At 43.0% G+C, this 17,844-nt stretch overlaps 1 protein-coding gene across 1 annotated transcript in view; it reads right to left on the bottom strand.

The window, feature by feature from the left end:
- The window catches only part of CFTR (CF transmembrane conductance regulator), a 116,011-nt gene extending 100,746 nt beyond the window's left edge, over positions 1-15,265 (bottom strand). Inside the window, exon 1 of the mRNA XM_048500629.1 lies at positions 15,148-15,265. Coding sequence (XP_048356586.1) covers positions 15,148-15,200 — 53 coding nt within the window. The 5' untranslated portion in view covers positions 15,201-15,265. The remainder of the gene's footprint in view (positions 1-15,147) is intronic.
- Positions 15,266-17,844: the final 2,579 nt, after the last annotated feature.

Raw genomic sequence — 17,844 nt, 5'->3', positions numbered from 1 at the left:
TAAACAGAGTTAATCCCATGTTCTTAAGGAATGGAAACACTCTTCACTGTATTTCAGACATGAAAACTATTGCATACTCACAAAATTTGCATCTTATTAAATCAAAACTTTAGTTATTTCTGCAACCTGTGCAGGAAGATGAAACATTTTACTTTAATCTAAAAAATGTAATACAGGATATGTAGCTCGTTAGGCCTGATTGTGGTTCACTGAAAATCATATGACTACTTCTTCCCATTACTTGGGCAGTCCAATCCAGATTGGGGAGGGGGTGAATAGGTTATAGTAGCAGCACTGGGCTGCACTGACTCATTTGCCCCCTCTGCCAGTGTAAGGGGCACCCCACCCAATGTAGAGGGCAAAGATGCTGGTGGCCAGGCACCTCACAGCTCCATGGTGGCAAAACCAAGAAGTGAGCACCGGCATGAAGCAACGCTGGTGTCCAATCACAAACCAGTGCAGGTTGGGGTGGGCCAGGGCATTTCCAGGGATGGAGCTGACTTTAGTCAGCTTCCACCTGGGATTTTGAGCTAGGAATGCCACAGCCAGAGCTTTCAACTTTGGGTGGCATAATTCCATTAAGCCCTATGGAAGACTTGCAGGTGGCTGGGATTTTTTTTCTTTTTGCTGCCTCCCCATGCCACCTGAAAGCCCTCTGTGGAGATGGTGCTGCTCCTGGTCACCATTGCCTGTGGACTGGGCTGTAAAAATGGCATAAACTACCCATGCCTATTTCATATCATGTATATTTTGGGTACAACTAATCTCCAAATGCATTGATAATTCCTATACTTTTGTTTGTCACTGGTAGATTCCACACAGCATAAATATAACAGGCTGAGCACATTATTTTTTGCACAGTTATCTTCTCCAAAACAACTTCAGCCCATTCTATTTCTTTCAAACCGGGTTTTTCAAAAATCGCTAAAGTAGTGATCTTTTTTTAAAAATCTGACTTGAAGATGCCACCGTGTGAATAGAACAGGCAGAAGATAATTTATTTTTCCCACACACCACCCGATTCCCTCCTCCCTTCCACTCTTTTACCTTTTTACTTTCATTTCTGCTGTTGTCTGCAATTTCAGGATGATTCTGCCTGCCCACCATTTTGCCCAGTTCGCCAAGCATGTTGTAGGATGATTCTCTGACCTCCTGCCAGTACACAAGGTCTCACAAGCACATTTTCTTCTTGTGGCAGTGCTTATGTCTGCCATTTCACTCATAGATCTACAGTAACACATTCATTATTACCTGGCCATTGCATGAAAGTCCCTGTTTCTCTTTTTTAAAATTTTGTGCATTGAAAATGCAAAGCTACATAGATGAACTCAATTGTAGCCCAGATTGAGTGTTTGTTAGATGAATGGGTCAGATTCTTGGGTTCATAATCATCACATTTTATAAATGCATCTATATCCTTAACTTGGAGAAGGCCAGGTGGTGGGGAATTATTTCCATTTTGTAATAGTGATTTACAATACTTGAGAAATAGGAGGGGGAGGACTTTGAAACATATAACTCAACCTTGCCATGATGACCAATGAAAGCAAAGGAGACAGGGAGCACGGGATATGTCTAATTAGACCACAAGCAAAAAGGAACAGTTTGATGCACATAGGGGCAAAAAATCCAAACTTCACATACACACTACAGGGGTCAGTGCTATCAGTCACAGACCAAGAAAGGGATTTGGGCGTCTTACCTGGCTCATATTTTACACCATGGGAGACTGGCTACATAGGGGCTTCCCCCCCCACACACACACACATGTTGGGAGGTGGAGGCCCTATCTCTTCTTTTCCTCCTCAGCCTGCCTTCCAGGGTAATCCTGGCATGATGTATGGGCCCCCCGTTTTTGCCCCCTCCTGGGCCAAGCATGGCCAGGGACATTTTCCCCCAAGGTTCTTTCGGGACATGTCAGCCGCCCACCCAAAGTTTGGCTGGTCAGGCTGCCACCCCACAGCAAGTGTCAAGCTCGGTTGGGAATAATCCCAATCAAAGTCCGTCAGGGTTGGCCCAGAAGCCTTTAAATTTGGCGGGTCAGCCACCCATCTCTCAACCGGCGGCAAGCTCAGTGGGGAATAATCCCATTCAAAATCTGTCAGGGTGGGGCCAGCAGCCTTCCCAAGGTGTGGAGAACCAGGCAAGCGGCTCAAAGGCTGCAGTGGTCGAAGGGGTAGCTGAAAACGCCCTCCCTGCAGGGCAGGGCACTTTGCAGACCTCGATGGTAGGGCGGAAGGGTCGGAAGTTGGCTCGGCGTACACAATCCTCCAGACGCTCACCTAGCACCTCCTCCTTTGGTGAGTCCACAGATGAGGACTCTGCACAGGTGGCAGGAGATTACTGGGTGATGGGGGAGCAAGTACCGTCCCTCCCAGTTTGGTTAGCTAGGAGGCGGTCAAGTAATACCAGTGTGCAGGTACCATGCTAAACACCAAGAGGGAACAGTGTATCATCCACACCTTTGACATTCAACTTACTTGAGAAGTTTCTAGCATAGTTTCTAGCATAGGATCTGAGTAAACTCTGTGGGCATAATCAGATAGTTCAGCAGATAGTTCTTGCTTCTTTCCAAGAGTTCTAGCAAATGTGAATCACTAAAGGGCAGCCAATCTTGTACAAAGCAATTAGTGAAGGATAGTTACTCAACAGATGTCCTTAGTGATTCTGATGGATGTGATCTTTCCCTTTTTCTGCCCAATGTGCAATTTTCTCAGTTGGAGTTAAGTATACAGTAATAATATAATCTATAATATAAGAATAATAAGGGTCAGAATGGGCATGATGGAGATAATGGATCTCCATCATTCTGTTAAAGGTAAATTACTCAGGGACAGCTGCAATTTGGATTTGGACGTCATGAGAAGAAGGAATTTAATCCTTCAACCCCTGCTCAGTTTCACTAATCAAGACTGGGCTCCCTGTTTTATTATTAGCAATTTTAAGGTGTGTGTGTGTGGGGGGGAGCATGTCTTTTAAAAATAGTCCTTTTCACATTGGTCTGTTTTAAGAACTGTGAGGATTATTGAGGACATATTGAAGATTATTGAGCCTTCAAGTATTTACAAAAAGCACTATATGAATTTCAAGTATTATTATCAAGTATTATATGCAAGTATTATATGCTGTGTTCCTTTTGGTGTCATTTGACATGCAAAGTTCTGACTTCAGAAGATGAATCAAATGGCATTTTTGTTATAGAGCAAGTGTATTGTAAATATATGAATGAGCCACAATAAATAATGTAAAAGTGAGAGTCATTGATGTGTTTTATATGATGGTGTAAATCAGTCATAAATCTGGTTTACAGACAGGTTAAATTAGACTATATGATAGTGTATTCCAGTGGTACACAACAAAACCACGCTCTAGTTTTCTTCACTGTAAGACTTATATCAGCAGTGCAGTTCTTAATTTCAAGCTCTTAGCTGCTGTAGTACAGACAAACTCATTTTTAAGCAAAAAAAGATGGAAATGGGGAACTCATTGTCTTTAATGCATTAAATTAAAGATGATTGAGATTATTATCTGACATTTAAAAGAAATCTTACTTAGAAGACCCTCATTGCTCTCTTGCTCCTGCCAGGCATGTTATCATGGACGCATACTCAGGGAATTCAGCAAAGAGCTAGGCTGTTATATAGAAAAAAGAAGGAAAACAGGTTCCTCCTCTTCTTTTAATTGCCAAGTAACAAAATACACCCCATAAGAATGATACAAGCTTCACATACATGAAGATCTTAACTTTTCTTTTTTATATAGATGTGTTTTTATTTATTTTTTTAAAAAAACTCCTATCAGAATCTCAGATCAGAGCTGCTTGGTTCAAGTTTCTTCAATGCCTGTCCTACATACACAAGCTGATATATGTTTTATGGCTTTAGCTCTTTCTGTATTCTTTCATTACTTTTGCAGTTGCAACGCTTTCACCTCGGCAAGGACTATTCATTTCTCCCATTTTTTTCATATTACTGTGTGCTAAAACTGAGCAGACTGTGTACACTGAGAGGAAGGCCTGGGAGGGAGGCCATGCCCTTAAGAAAACAGTTGAGACATCATAAACAAGTGTGAGAGAATTTGATTTCAACACTTTTAAGCTACTAAAAGATGTGCATGCTGAGGATTAGATCGACAGAAGAAAATCCCAGTCCAGGGAACTTGCATCATCCCAAAGAGATACTGAGAGGATTTCATTTGAATAGCCCCTTACCAATCTTTCCCTAAACTACTCATATACCTGTGTACCAAATGAGGGTCTATACATTTTTAAATCCAGATCAGGATTTCATACCATCAGCTCTTGAAGACAGCATCAACTACCAGAGAGTATTCAACTGAGGTAACCCACCTCTCACCTTCAAGGTCTACAGAAAGATCTGTGGGCTGTGAGGGTAACAGCATGAGACAAATTCTACTGTGTTTTATTGCTTTATTGCTTATCAATCAAAAACAAAGCTTAAAAAACTCCTAACAGCATAAATAGCTGTTAGAACTATACTAAAAAGGAATACTGACATAAACTGGCAACAGTCAGTCTTCTAGATTTCTCCTTCCTTAAGATGATCATGTGCCTAGTACAGAAAAAGGTATGACAAGAATGTTATTGTGTCCCGTCTCGATCATGGAACATGATCCTGGGTATGTGCTGAAAATAGTTTGTAGAAAATGTCCCATGTTAGTAACTCGCAAAAAAAAAAAAACACTCCTAAGTAATTCCAAATTATTTGGACTTTTTAAAAAAGTGAATTCTCTCATTTGAGTCCTAAATTATGGGTTAAATCCAGTGCAAAATTTCCATTTGTGTTATTCTGGTTATTCTGGTTATTTTTTGGTTCTGGTTATTTTTTAAAAAGAGTGGAGTAGCCTCTTCCACTAAGTCAAATTTATTGACAAAATCTTGTGTAACCAATTTCTGACACCATAACATACAGGGAGGAAAAAACCTAGGTGTTACATAAGATGTTGCAAAAGCAGAACTGGGCTAAGTGTACTTGCCTTTCCACTTCTGTATCATTGGACCCAAGCATATGCATGGTGAAAGGAAAGATTTTCTGGCTACTTTCTCATTCTAAGCTGCCTGACCTGCCAACTTTTTGTGAGCATTTAAGATCCAACCCACAACTGGATGTGGGGATCTCCCAATAAGAATATGTGACTGGACACCCAGATAGATATTTTAACTACAAAAGACAGCACAAACCAATTCACATATTACTCATTAGTCTCCCATGTGGCCAGGGACTCTGGATGCTGTCAATCAGACATGCTCTAGGACAGTGATGGCGAACCTTTTTGAGACCGAGTACCCAAATTGCAACCCAAACCCCACTTATTTATCGCAAAGTGCCAACCCGGCAATTTAGCCTGAATGCTGAGGTTTTGGTTTAGAAAAAAACGGTTGGCTCCCTCTTCCTCTGCCCCACCCACTCAAGCAGGGGCCAGCCTGCTCTAGCCTCTAGCCAGTCCCTTGCGCACAGCTCTGTACCTCTCTAGCATTTCTGCCTCCTCTGCACCCCACCCCACCCCCCCGGGCAGCAGTCAACCAGAGCACAGGCACCAGGCCCGCCAGCCGAGTCCTCCCTGCTCACTGCGGTGTGCGCATGTCGTGCTCAGTGGCCCAGGCCAGCCGAGATGGATGTGTGTGCGTGTGTGTGTGGGGGTGTGTGTGATTTTCTGCCCCCCACATGACAAACTCTGTGTGCGTGTGCCCACAGAGAGGGCTCCGAGTGCCACCTCTGGCACCCGTGCCATACGTTCGCCATCACTGCTCTAGGAATTCAGTGCTTGAAACTTAATACCCAAGCATGTACATATCCAATTTACATGAAGGGAGGGGACACAAGCTATTTTCCCAATATAAAATGACCAACTGGTTCCATTTCTGATGTGGAATGGGAACAGTTTTTTTTAAAAAAAAGCAAATCAACTGGCCCAGTGAGAGGGGATATCTTTTTGTCATGGTAACTCTTAGACCAGCATGTGGGCCCATTCCTGATCAGAAAAAAAATAGTGTGGGAAGGGAAGAGTTGTAAACAAACTCTGTATTATTGCCCTAATCTATCTCTGTGTGATTGCCTTTTACAACTAAACTTTATTATCTACAGGCCTATGATCAGATCCCCAGGGACACAAGGAGGTTTGTCCTTAAGATCGCCAGAGATACTAGCAAGGTCCAATGCCACTCTTCTGAAAGATACTGTGATTCACTTCAACCCAAAACATGCTTTTGCCAGTTTGTATAAGTTACATATTTCCTGCCCCCTTTTGAGTAAACATTACAAGTGTGACATGGTGACCCATGTAAACCACTTTCTCTTTGGCACTTAATGGTGAGGGCTCAGTGCTGAAGCCACATGTCAGCTGACCAAATGTAACAGAAGTGTCCTTTTGGATACCACAAGCTCTAGAATTACATTTGCTTGGGTACTTAAAACTTGATCTGGTCATACAAGAAACTGATTATGGATAGCATTGACTATTGCAAGACTCTATATCAAAGCAGTTTTGCAATGGCAACCATACCAAGATCTATATGTTTGAGCAGGACAGTTGTTATGGTACAATAGAAAAGCACATGCTGATTCAAGAGTTGATAGGTGAAGCTATTGTGTAGCTATTGATCTTTCTGCCTTGGTACTCTCTGCATCATCTCCTTCATTTCTGTAAAAGTCACTGATTTGCCTTGTGATGTTAAACCATATTTTGACTGTACTATAATCCCTTGCCATAAGTCAAGTGAAAAGAGTCATCCATTAACACTGTGAGCACCACTATCTCTCTTCTTGTGACACTGTGGTCTAGATTGGTGGATGCTCTATGAAAGTGATGGGTTGAACAAGATGACATTGCATTCCAGCTAGATGGTAATTTGAAAGGAAACCTTTCTACCAGACTAGTTCTGTTAAACTAAGCAGAAGGTATCATTCTGAGTCCTAGCTGCCACTGTCTTCACTGCAACTTTAATTCCTTGAGATTCTCAAAACTAATGCAGTGGTTACTGATTCTGATTTTTACACTGCTTAAGCAGAACTGAGTTCAGGCAAACCATTTGTGCAATAAATTGGTTGCAGGCTGCTGAGGTAAAAGCAAATACAGATAGCATTTTTCCATTCTCTCTTTATTACTTAATATATGTCTGTGCTTCCTTTCAAGTGCTATTTGAGAATGAAAACCTTTAGCTATAACTCATGCCCTTTATGAAGGAATAATCAATGTTCCACTTGAAACCACGGGAGCTTAACAACTAACCTTAATGAGAATTATTCAACAGAACAGCTGGATAACATTTGTGATTTCTTTCTCCTCCTTTCCAAATGTAACAATATTGACTGATTTTTAATTATTAATGTCATCTAAATATATCGCAAGATATACTTTCTTCCAGAAGAATACTGACTTTTCCTCAGCCATAAGGAACCAAACCTGTAGCAATGAAAAATGTATATGTGAAGAGATCCCCCTAGTCAGAAAAAATGTTGACCACACAATATTAAATATGTTTTGCTTCATTTGAACTCCATAACACTTTACCAAAGGGTGGGAGCTCAGTGCAGTACAATCTTAAGCAGACTTACAATTTTATAAACCCACTGATTTGATGGATAGGGAGGGTGTAACTCTGGTTAGGATTCTACTGTGAAACTTTCATTAGCTGGTGTTTCATATTGTTTACTTGGTATTTCCCATTTGACTGAATTGTATTCTAGGTAAAATATTAACTCTTGCAGATTCACGTTTATTTCTGCCTATCAAATAATTTAGACAGCATATAATCTATCAATATATTTTAGATTGAAAATTAAATTATTATCATGTGTAATAAACTTTCCTGCTCAGCTTTCTTGACCATTTTCTAGCATAGTTCAGTGGTAACTCAGAAGAACAGCGCATGTTCCCAAACCACTGGCATTTACAGATCACAGATCTCAGTTAGCAAGACAGGGATGGATTTCTGCTTCAGACCTTAGAAAGCCACTGACAAAGTGGAATAAGCTACACAAACCAGTTTTGTATGCTTGGATGACTACCAGCATGGGTTGGATCCAACCAAGAGAAGAGAGGGCGCCCTCTGGCCACCAAAAAGGTTATGTTGCAAGTCAAGGGTCTTGCATGGATAATAGCCATGTGGGATGGGGGCTGTTGTATGCAAGGGAATTAAGTGAGGTTTCATGAAAAAGCTGGATGGATCCAACCTCATTAGTTTAAACTATTTAAAAATTGAAATATATTGCTGACTTATCTGACTATAAGAAACATTCTGTTGGCTTTAGTGAAAACCATGCATGCAAAGAATTCTGTCCATATACCTGCAAGCAAAAGTATACCTCTGTCATTGGCTAGTTGAGAAGCCTGATGGTGATGAAATGTTTATCATTAGAAATATTCTGATTACTATCTTACCTATACATTTTGGCACAATTATTTCAAGCAGTCGGTGGATGTCATTCAGAATATTATATATACTATGACACTATACAAATCTAATTCTCTGTAAGAGACTGCACAAGACAAGATTTTTTTTCACTGAAGAAATGATAACCACTGTCATTTCTAGAAGAAAATAGCTCTTTTAATATGCTTTTTTCTTTAAAAGGAAGACTGATATATTAACCATTATTCTGTGGTAGAGCAAATGGTAGTTTGCTGGAAGATGTGGAAAAAAGTAGAGTTGAAACTATGAGTTGAGATAATAAAAGGGCAAACTTTATTTAATTTTACATCAATAATGAGATCTTCAGTGCCAATGTCCCAGCTCCTTTATATCAGGTCACAATGCGAGCAATGGTGGGATGCAAAAGAGTGAGGTTTCCTCTGTACATACATCACAGACTTTACAGGCAAGACCATCCTGACTCTGAGCCCTGGACCATCAACTGGGCCATGAAAATATTTCCTTGCCAAGTATTTTATTACTCAGGGGAGATTTGTTATGTTTTTCCCCTCTAGTCATGAGACCTATGGATCAAGGATAATCATATCTTTCAAGGGAGCCTTGTCCTAGATCAGGGGAAGGGAACCTGCGGCTCTCCAGATGTTCAGGAACTACAATTCCCATCAGCCTCTGTCAGCATGGCCAATTGGCCATGCTGGTAGGGGCTGATGGGAATTGTAGTTCCTGAACATCTGGAGAGCCGCAGGTTCCCTACTCCTGTCCTAGATTCATGAAGGCCCCAGGCCCTAGGCGGATCTTTTTTTCCTGCCTGCTGCACAGAACTCTTGTCAATTTCACAGTGGCACCTGCCATTTGGTGTGCTTCAGGGAATCTCTGTGAAGGTTTCCTCAGCTTGCAGATCATCTGTTTGCTATTTCATTGTCAAAAGAAGATGAATAAAGTTTATTTAGCCTAGAAATCCCATGAGGGGTTGTTTTTCCTTTTTTTCCTTTTGTTTTGAGGGGGCTGTTTGCAAAGCTATGGCAACACAAATATGCACATATTGCAGCTTCTCCAGTCATAAAGCTGTCATGCTAGCAGACAGGATAAGGTGAGATGGCTCACTTGCCGTGTGTGGGCAACGGAGGGGAGCAAATACTGGAAGCAGCACAAGGTTGCCATGCTAAAGAACAGAGGCCTCTTGGTAGTTTGGAATATTGTGTGGGCTCTGGCGGAGGGAGCCTGCAGTGTTAACTGGAGTACAGGACCACTTGGCCCAGCTGTCTTGATGAAGGGCCAAGGATCCTGTGAACCTCCTGGCAACAATTATCCTTTCTAGGAAGCCACATGGACCCAACATGCCATAAGCGTATCCCAGTCCATATTGCCCCTCTCCTCTGACTATTAGATATGCTTCCTAAATCTACCTCCAACCCTGCATACTAAGGGCAGCTCTGTCAAGCTTGCTGGTTGTCCCTTTCCACAGGCTACAGCAAACCCCACCCCTTTCCTCTAACTTCTGCAGGGGAATAGCTCTGGAACAGCCTTGTACAACAACTACTAAAGAGGATTCTTTGCTAAGTAAGAACCTTCCTAGCAGCCACAAGGGTAAATATCTACCTCACCCCATCTATTCTATGACTGAAGCAATTGCAAAATTGCATTGAACTCTAGTTAGCAGCAGTGTAGCTAGTTTTGTTACCCCAATGCCAGTTCTGACAACCTACATCAAAACCAACTAGTATCAGGACAACACATAACAAAATGACATCAACTGAGGCTTCTCACTATTAGACAAGTTTATAAATCTAACTCAGTAGGATTGTTGAGGGTCATGGGACCATATCATAAATCTACTACATTTGCCACATAACCTTATAGTAAAGAACAGACTATCCAAATAGTTTCCTATTGATCACAGTCACTGCAACTTATCTGCTTCCACATGAACTTGTCTAGTCTCTAAAAACTTCTGAGGCCCTGCTTTGGATGCCCTTGCATTTTGAGTGCAGTTTTAGGTGTCTCTGACTTCCACACATGCAGAATAATGAACATTCAATCCAGTTTCACAATTGTTGGAGTGTGGGTTTTGCTATTCCTCACAGTATAATCCAGCTTCAAAGTGGATTGAAAGTGCATTGTTCCGCATGTGCAGAAAGGGCCCCAGTCATGAAATAATCTCCTCAGAGACATCAAGTCTGTTTTCCTTCAAGCAACATATTAGAGCATTTTTATTCTCTCAATTTTTTTAATACTTGATTTGGTTTTAGAGCTTTCATGGTGCTTACAGTGTAAGCAGAGTTACACTCTTCTAAGACCACTGATGTCATTAAAGGAGTGTAACTCTGGTTGAAATGGCAGTAGGGCTGGATAATCTGGGTAAACCTTGAATCACAGAAAAGTCCCTCCTAAAAGCCATATTGGCTTTTTTCATGCTGCATCTTGAAAAAGCTGAATATACCTGGGGTTGAAAAAAAGACAAGCACAAGCGAAGGGGCAGAGAGGAACCTCCATGTTCTCTCCCTTCGCTTGGTGCTTCCCAAGTCTTCCAGGCAGTTCTCCCCCATCCCTCTCCACCATTTCCCAAGCCCCTGTTAGAAAACAGCAAGGGGGGGGGGGGCTGAAAAGTGTCTGGTTTAAGTTTTTTATTCCGAAAATTTTCAATAATAGCCAAACGAAGCTGATGGATATTCAGCTTTACTGAAAATTTCTGGGTTAAAAAAACCCCTGAAACCAAAATTTGCTACAAAAATCTGTGCTCATCCTAGATGACACTATTAGTGTGTTTTATTCAGTGCTCTTGTACCCTACCCATCCTTTGGGTCACACTCTGTTATTTTTATGATGGTCTGTTGCAATGTTGTTATTTTATTATACTTTTTGCGAGCTGTTTAGAAGATATTTTCTGAGTGGAAATAAGATGTATAATAAATAAAGGGAATGGGAAGATGTCACTTGCAATTTTGCATCCACCAAGGGTATTTGAGAATGATTAAAGACTCATTAGAGCTCAGATGCTAATCATATCAGCCATGGTTAGTATTCAGATGGGAGACTACCTGGATTTGGGTTGATATGCAGAAGAAAGCAATGGCAAATCACTTCTGCTCATCTCTTGCTTTTAAACCCCAATCAGGGATCAGCCCTGACCCCATTAGTCCCAGGCTACTCTGATCTTGTCAGATCTCAGAAGCTAAGAAGGGTCAACCTTGGTTAGTATTTGGATTTAGACCTCCAAAGGAGGCAGGCTATAGCAAACCATCTCCGAAAGTCTCTTGTTTGGAAACCCTCTGGGGTCACCATAAGTCAGCTGTGACTAGACAGCACAAAAAAATGAGTTTGTTGCAACTTGACAACAATTAATTATTAATATGTAGAAAGCGATGGTCCAGCTAACACATTTGTTCTCTCTTGAACTTCCCACTGACCTGTTTTTTCATTCATCAGACTGGTTTTATCCAGCCAGAAATACAGCCCACCTGTGCTGGACTGAAAACTTGTTTAATATAAATAAGAAAGGCTGAAAACTGAATAGGAATGCTGTCTTGTCCACTCTTAATGAATAAAAGTTTGACTCAGTGATGACTACAAAATACTTGGAGCCAATGTTTTATTACCTGAAACCAAAACTGATGTCATAGTTGCTGAGGACTACTTCTACATAGAGATTTTATTACAGTTTGGCATCCAATCCAGAGCAGTGTTTTTGGAGCATATTTAGAATACTTATATGCCCTTTTCTCCACTCAGCACCCTAATTATCCAATTTTGGGGTTTCCACTATTTTGCCCCAATCTATCCCATTTGACAAAATTTCTTCAGACACGAATGTCAAAAGCACCTTTCCCCTTGCTTCAGTTCCCTGCAGTTGCCAGTTTCCTCTGAGCCATCAGAGTGCCCTTTTAAAATGATAGCTACACTATCATCATCTACCGCCACAATCTATTAGTTTTAGAATTCTCAATTTTCCATTTGTAAAAAGTCTCCAGCCTTCTTCATTTGGTCAATACACTTCTTCCTTTGTATTTCTGCCACAAGGGTTGAAGTGTTTGTTTTAATGAAAGCTGGCGATTCAGAGGAACTAGTTGAACATGGCAATTGCCATTTTTTAAAAAGCCAGATGAGCCCCCCCCCTCCCCCAGTGGAATGATGGTAGAAGAATCCTGGGAAAATAATGCAGGAAAGAGCACACAAAACTTCCATGTGAATTCTCCATTTCCAGTGAAAATGCCTCTGCATTTATGGTGGCGATAACAAGAGAAGTGTGAATGTTTATTTCATAACATTTATTAATATCACCTGTTATAATAACAAAAAAATTCAGAAGTTAAGAACCAGAAGCTGTCACCTGCAATCGATCTTTTTCTAACCTTCAAGAGTGGATTTTCTTGTGTAAGAAGCATCACGTGTAGGATACCGGACTTAAAGGTGATGTTTCATAAAGTTAAAATTCACTCCACATGCCTTCTCTATTTTAGGATTTAGCAGGTGTATGTTTTAAAATAAATGCCATTTGTTGGACTGCATTTCAGCTCTGAGGGTGAAAGGAAAAAAGTTTCTAGAGCTGTGATAAGTAATTGACAGTGCTATCCTAAACAGAGTTACTCATGTTTAAGTTTGTGAAATCACTGGGCTTAGCCTGGAACTCTCCTGAGAATTATACTGCAAAAGTATGAACTTCTGTGACAATTGAGAGGAGCAGAATCCTTGCACAGAGTTTCCCTTAGAATATCAAGGGTCACAGGAGATACAGAATCCTCGTGTTCTTCTTCCTACTAACTCTAAACATACCTAAACTTATATGTCCACATAAGCAGCCACATTCTTAGATTAAAAACCTGATATTTTTTCTTTTTGTCCTCTTGGTTTTGCAGTCTTTCACCAAGTATTCCTGGCAAACATATCTAGACCTCCTGGCAAAAAAGAGGGTGCCATTTCAATTCAGAATGTTTACCCTATAACAAACTGCAACTCTGCAAGTGTGGTAGTTCATTAAATATATTTTCCCTTTTCTTTCAATACATGTTTAAGTAGAATCATTGGGGGGGGGGGAGGCCCTCTGACCCTCTGCCCAACACAGAATCAGCCTAAAGCAAGTGTTTGTCCAGCAGGTGCTTGAATGCCAGTGAGGGGGAGCTCAGCCAATTCCACCATTGAACTACTCTTACAGTAAACAAAATTTTCCTAATATCCAGCCACTACTTTTTTGCCTATAATTTATACCCATTGTTGCAAATCCTATCCTCTTTTGCCAACAGGAATAGCTCCCTGCCCTCCTCCAAGTGACAACCTATCAAATACTTAGAGAGCAGTCATGTCCATCTTCAAACAGCCTCTTCTCCAGGCAGAACATTCCCAAGTCTCTCAGCCTTCCCTCATAGGGCTTAGTCACCATGTCTGGAGTAAGGATTCTGTAATTGTGTGAGTACGGAACTAAGGATGGTAGTTGTTTTTAGTTAGTCGAGATGTTATCGTATAAATGTACACTCTAGTAACATGCTGTACCTTGCCATTATCCTGCCATAGGGTTGGCACCATTCAGCCTAGGATACCACAGATAGGCCAGCATTTGCAGCAGTCCAACATGAACAGGACAGCAGGAGGTAGCTTTTTCCTACCAGTGTTCCCAGCATTGTGCAGTTCTTAACCAAAGGTGACTCAGAGACTCGATTAAGCAGCATCTTTCTGAGATTCACCGCCTGCCTTTGTATCCTCTTTGTCTATATTCTCCTGTAGGGGTAACTGGGATGGGGCAATAATCCCATACCAGCAGGATACCCCATAGCTGCTGTTGGCTTTAATTGCACGCACACACAAACTGATCAGATCTTCTATTGCAACATCTACTTTGGCCCTGAAGTGTAGCTTGAGTCAGCTCCTGTGGGGTTTCCCCAACCACCAACACAATACAATAAAGCCACAAGCGTAAGGGTGGTGGCGCGCGACTGTATTAGTTTGATCTTGCAAACTTGAGCTTGCCCATTTACTGAACTCAGTCGTACTTACTTTCGTGTAAACCGTGCACCGTGGGTCGTATATGTTTCGGAAACTTGCACCGGAGAGTCTGGGGTATTTGCAGTGCTCAGCGATAGGAAAAGAAGGGGATAATCGTCGCAGTATATCCCCACCCCCGCCCCCGCCATTGATTTGTTCCCAGACCTATCGAAAACCCAGCATGTCCTGGAATGCGCAACAAACAGATCTCACCCAGGAGCGAAAAGCAATCTGTCTGTCAAAGGTTACGCAGTCGACGATCTGATATAAATTCGTCTATCTGGCTTCTGGTCGAAATTTACGAGCCTCGCGCCTGAGGCGGGCTGGAGCTCTTTTCTGAGAAGTGCTCGGAAAGGGCGTGGAGGGTGGAGGTGGGGGAGAAAACGGTTCTCCTCTTCGGACAAGGCTCCATCGCCCTCTCCCTTGGCCAGCGGTTGTCAGGGCTCATCACTGGCATCTCAGAGGCTCCGGCCAAGAGAAAATGCTCGCAGAGGTTCCCTGCCTGCTAAGCAGAGACACGCGAGGAAGCGCTCCTGCCTGCCGGCTTCTCTGAGTTTTCACGGGGGGAACCCAACGAGTTCATTCCCCGGAGGCACAGCGACTGGCCTGGGGCGCGCTGGACAAGTCCAAAAAGCCAGGAGCACCGGTAGCTTCTGAGCACGCGCTGTCCAAACGCTGCGCCCCGGGTTCCCGCCCGAACTTCAGCAGCTACATCCCTTTCCTCCCCGCCCCGTCGCCCACCCGACTGGCGGCACGTGCCCGCTCAGGCGGCAGCCACTTACCTGAAGAAAAGTTTGGAGAAGACGTTCGCTTTCTCCAGAGGAGACCTTTGCATGGTTCCCACGGCTCGGGTCGCTGCGCGCAGAGGCAGAGGGGGCAGGTGGGGAGAAAGAAAACCAACGGGGCTCGCCCAACCGCGCCAGCGCTTCAACTCTGCTTGCCCTAAGTGAAGTCCGCGCTGTTTGTACCTTCTGCGCTCTGATGTCACCGCCTCCCTCCTGGACACCTCTCCCCGCCTCTGCTAATTTGCCCTGCTTCATAAGCCTGCCCTCGGCTGCCCGCTCCGCACTCCACCTCACGGGGAATGGCAGGCTCTCCAAGGAACCTCTCGCTCCCCGGGCTTCGGCGGCCGATCCGGTGCCTCGCCTCAGGGGGCTCTCCAGCGGCGCCTCTTCCGCGCTCGCCCTCCAACCCGGGCAGGCCTCGGAGAGACTTTCCCTTGCCCGAAGGGAGCTGCGCTTTTCTCCTCCGCCTGCCCTCCTCTTCTTCGAGCCTCGTCCGCAGTTGCCACTACTTTGAAAGAGCCTCCCCGCGTCTCTTGCCAATGAATCTCGTTTTCATCCGCTGTGATTTCCAGCAGCCTTCAAAGAGCCCTGCCTATTAAGCCTTGCGTCCTACGGGAAGCCGGGCTCAGCACTGTTGTGAAATGTCACAGTTCAGACTTAGAAACGGCGGGGTTAAAATAGAAATAAAAAGGCTTCCCAAAGCAACTTAGGTGTGAGTAAAAAGCATCATTCTGGTCTCTGAATGACAGTAGACACAGGTCTCTGGAGATAAGGTACTAGGAGAGGGAGTGGTGCTTAGGCCCCAACACCCATGTTTTATTTGAGTTGTGTACAATGCATTTACTGCAGCCTGTTTGTCTAATTTCTTGAAGGAGGGCTCAATTTGCTGCTGTGGAGCCCCATATAAATATTGCCACTATAAATATTAGTTAAAAGTGAGAAACATCCCATCTTCTCCCACTCTAAACATGACAAAATGAAAGATGTTAACTAATCCATGTAATATGGTTTTGAGAAGATTCCCATAGACAGTAATTTATAATCTTTTCCGGTAGAATTATTGGGCTGGAAATCATTTGAAATAGTTTTCACACCCAATGCAACAGAAACTTCGGGGCTAAGGGTCCAATAAGAATGGATAGATACCCACCTACCTCACAGGGTGTTTGTTGTGAGGGGGGAAGGGCAAGGAGATTAGCTCAGGAGAGTGAACAGCAGGATCAGTTCCCTGCCAGCATGGCCAATTGGCCATGCTGGCAGGGGCTGATGGGAATTGTAGTCCATAACATCTGGAGTGCCAAAGGTTCGCCACCACTGTTGTAAGCCCCTTTGAGTCGCCTACAGGAGAGAAAGGGGGGATATAAATCCAAACTCTTCTTGTTGTTGTACAATAGGGTGGAAGGATAAATTGCAGAGGGATAACAGTTCGGCCCAGACTAGCTTCATGTCACAGATCTTAGAAACAGAGCAGGATTGACCTTGGTTTGTACTTTGATGAGAGACTACCAAGAAAGTCCAGGGTTGCTACCAGGAGGCAGGCTAATGGCAAACTACTCTCTTCATCTCTTGCCTTTGGAAACCCTATAGGTCACCATAAGTCAGCACTTTCCGCCATCAAAGTTTTAAATGGGAAAATAGCAAACAAAACATTTAAAATCCTAATACAAATTGTAGCATGTTATATTAAGAACACAATAAGCACCTCATGGAAGAGGTGTGCTAAAATCCACAGAAAATAGAGGAGACCTCTATTCAAATCCCAGTTCTGTTATGAAGCTCACTGCATGGTCTTGGGTCAGTCACTATTTCTGTAACCTAACCTTCCTCACAAAGTTATTTGTGAGAATATAAGTAAAGATACACAAACCCTAGGTTTCCCAAATGATAGGCAAAATAAAGATGTAATGAAAACATTGGAGAGAAAACTCAGAGATGAAGTAATTGGTAAATATTTGGGGGGATATTTAATGTTTAATATTTAATACTATAACAGATTTCAACTATTGGCAATAATCACATAATGCAGTGATGGCGAACCTTTTTGAGACCAAGTGCCCAAACTGCAACCCAAAACCCACTTATTTATCGCAGAGTGCCAACACGGCAATTTAACCTGAATACTGAGGTTTTAGTTTAGAACAAATGGTTGGCTCCGAGGCGTGCGTTACTCGAGAGTAAGCTTGGTGGTAGTTGCTGGCTTTGCTTTGAAGCAACCATGCAACTCTTCAAACAGGTGAATCACGACCCTAGGAGGGTTTACTCAGAAGCAAGTCACATTGCCAGCAACCGAGCTTTCTCCCAGGTAAAGGATCGCACTTTAGTTCTTTGCATAAAAATCAGTGGGGTTTAACAGCACTTAACAGGGTTACCTACACTGCTTCCCCAAAACTAGGTCTTAGGTTTAATGCTAATAATCGAGCCCAGAGGCCCAGGCCAGCCTAGAGGGGTGGGTGGGTGGGGGCGATTCCCCCCACACACATGATGAACTCTGTTTGAGCGTGGCCACAGAGAGGGCTCTGAGTGCCACCTCTGGCACCCGTGCCATAGGTTCGCCATCACTGACATAATGGATTACATGTAACGAGTTTTTCTACTGGTGAAAATGGAAGATGTTGTCTCTGAACACCCAAAAAGGCTATGGTGGGAATCATGTGACCTACATACATAAAAGCCATGAAGGATGGGACTGTAGTG

The sequence above is a fragment of the Sphaerodactylus townsendi genome, linkage group LG06, assembly GCF_021028975.2.
Source record: "Sphaerodactylus townsendi isolate TG3544 linkage group LG06, MPM_Stown_v2.3, whole genome shotgun sequence".
Taxonomy (NCBI): domain Eukaryota; kingdom Metazoa; phylum Chordata; class Lepidosauria; order Squamata; family Sphaerodactylidae; genus Sphaerodactylus; species Sphaerodactylus townsendi.
Note: the sequence above shows the minus strand (reverse complement) of the source record. Positions and strands in the feature narration are given on the sequence as shown.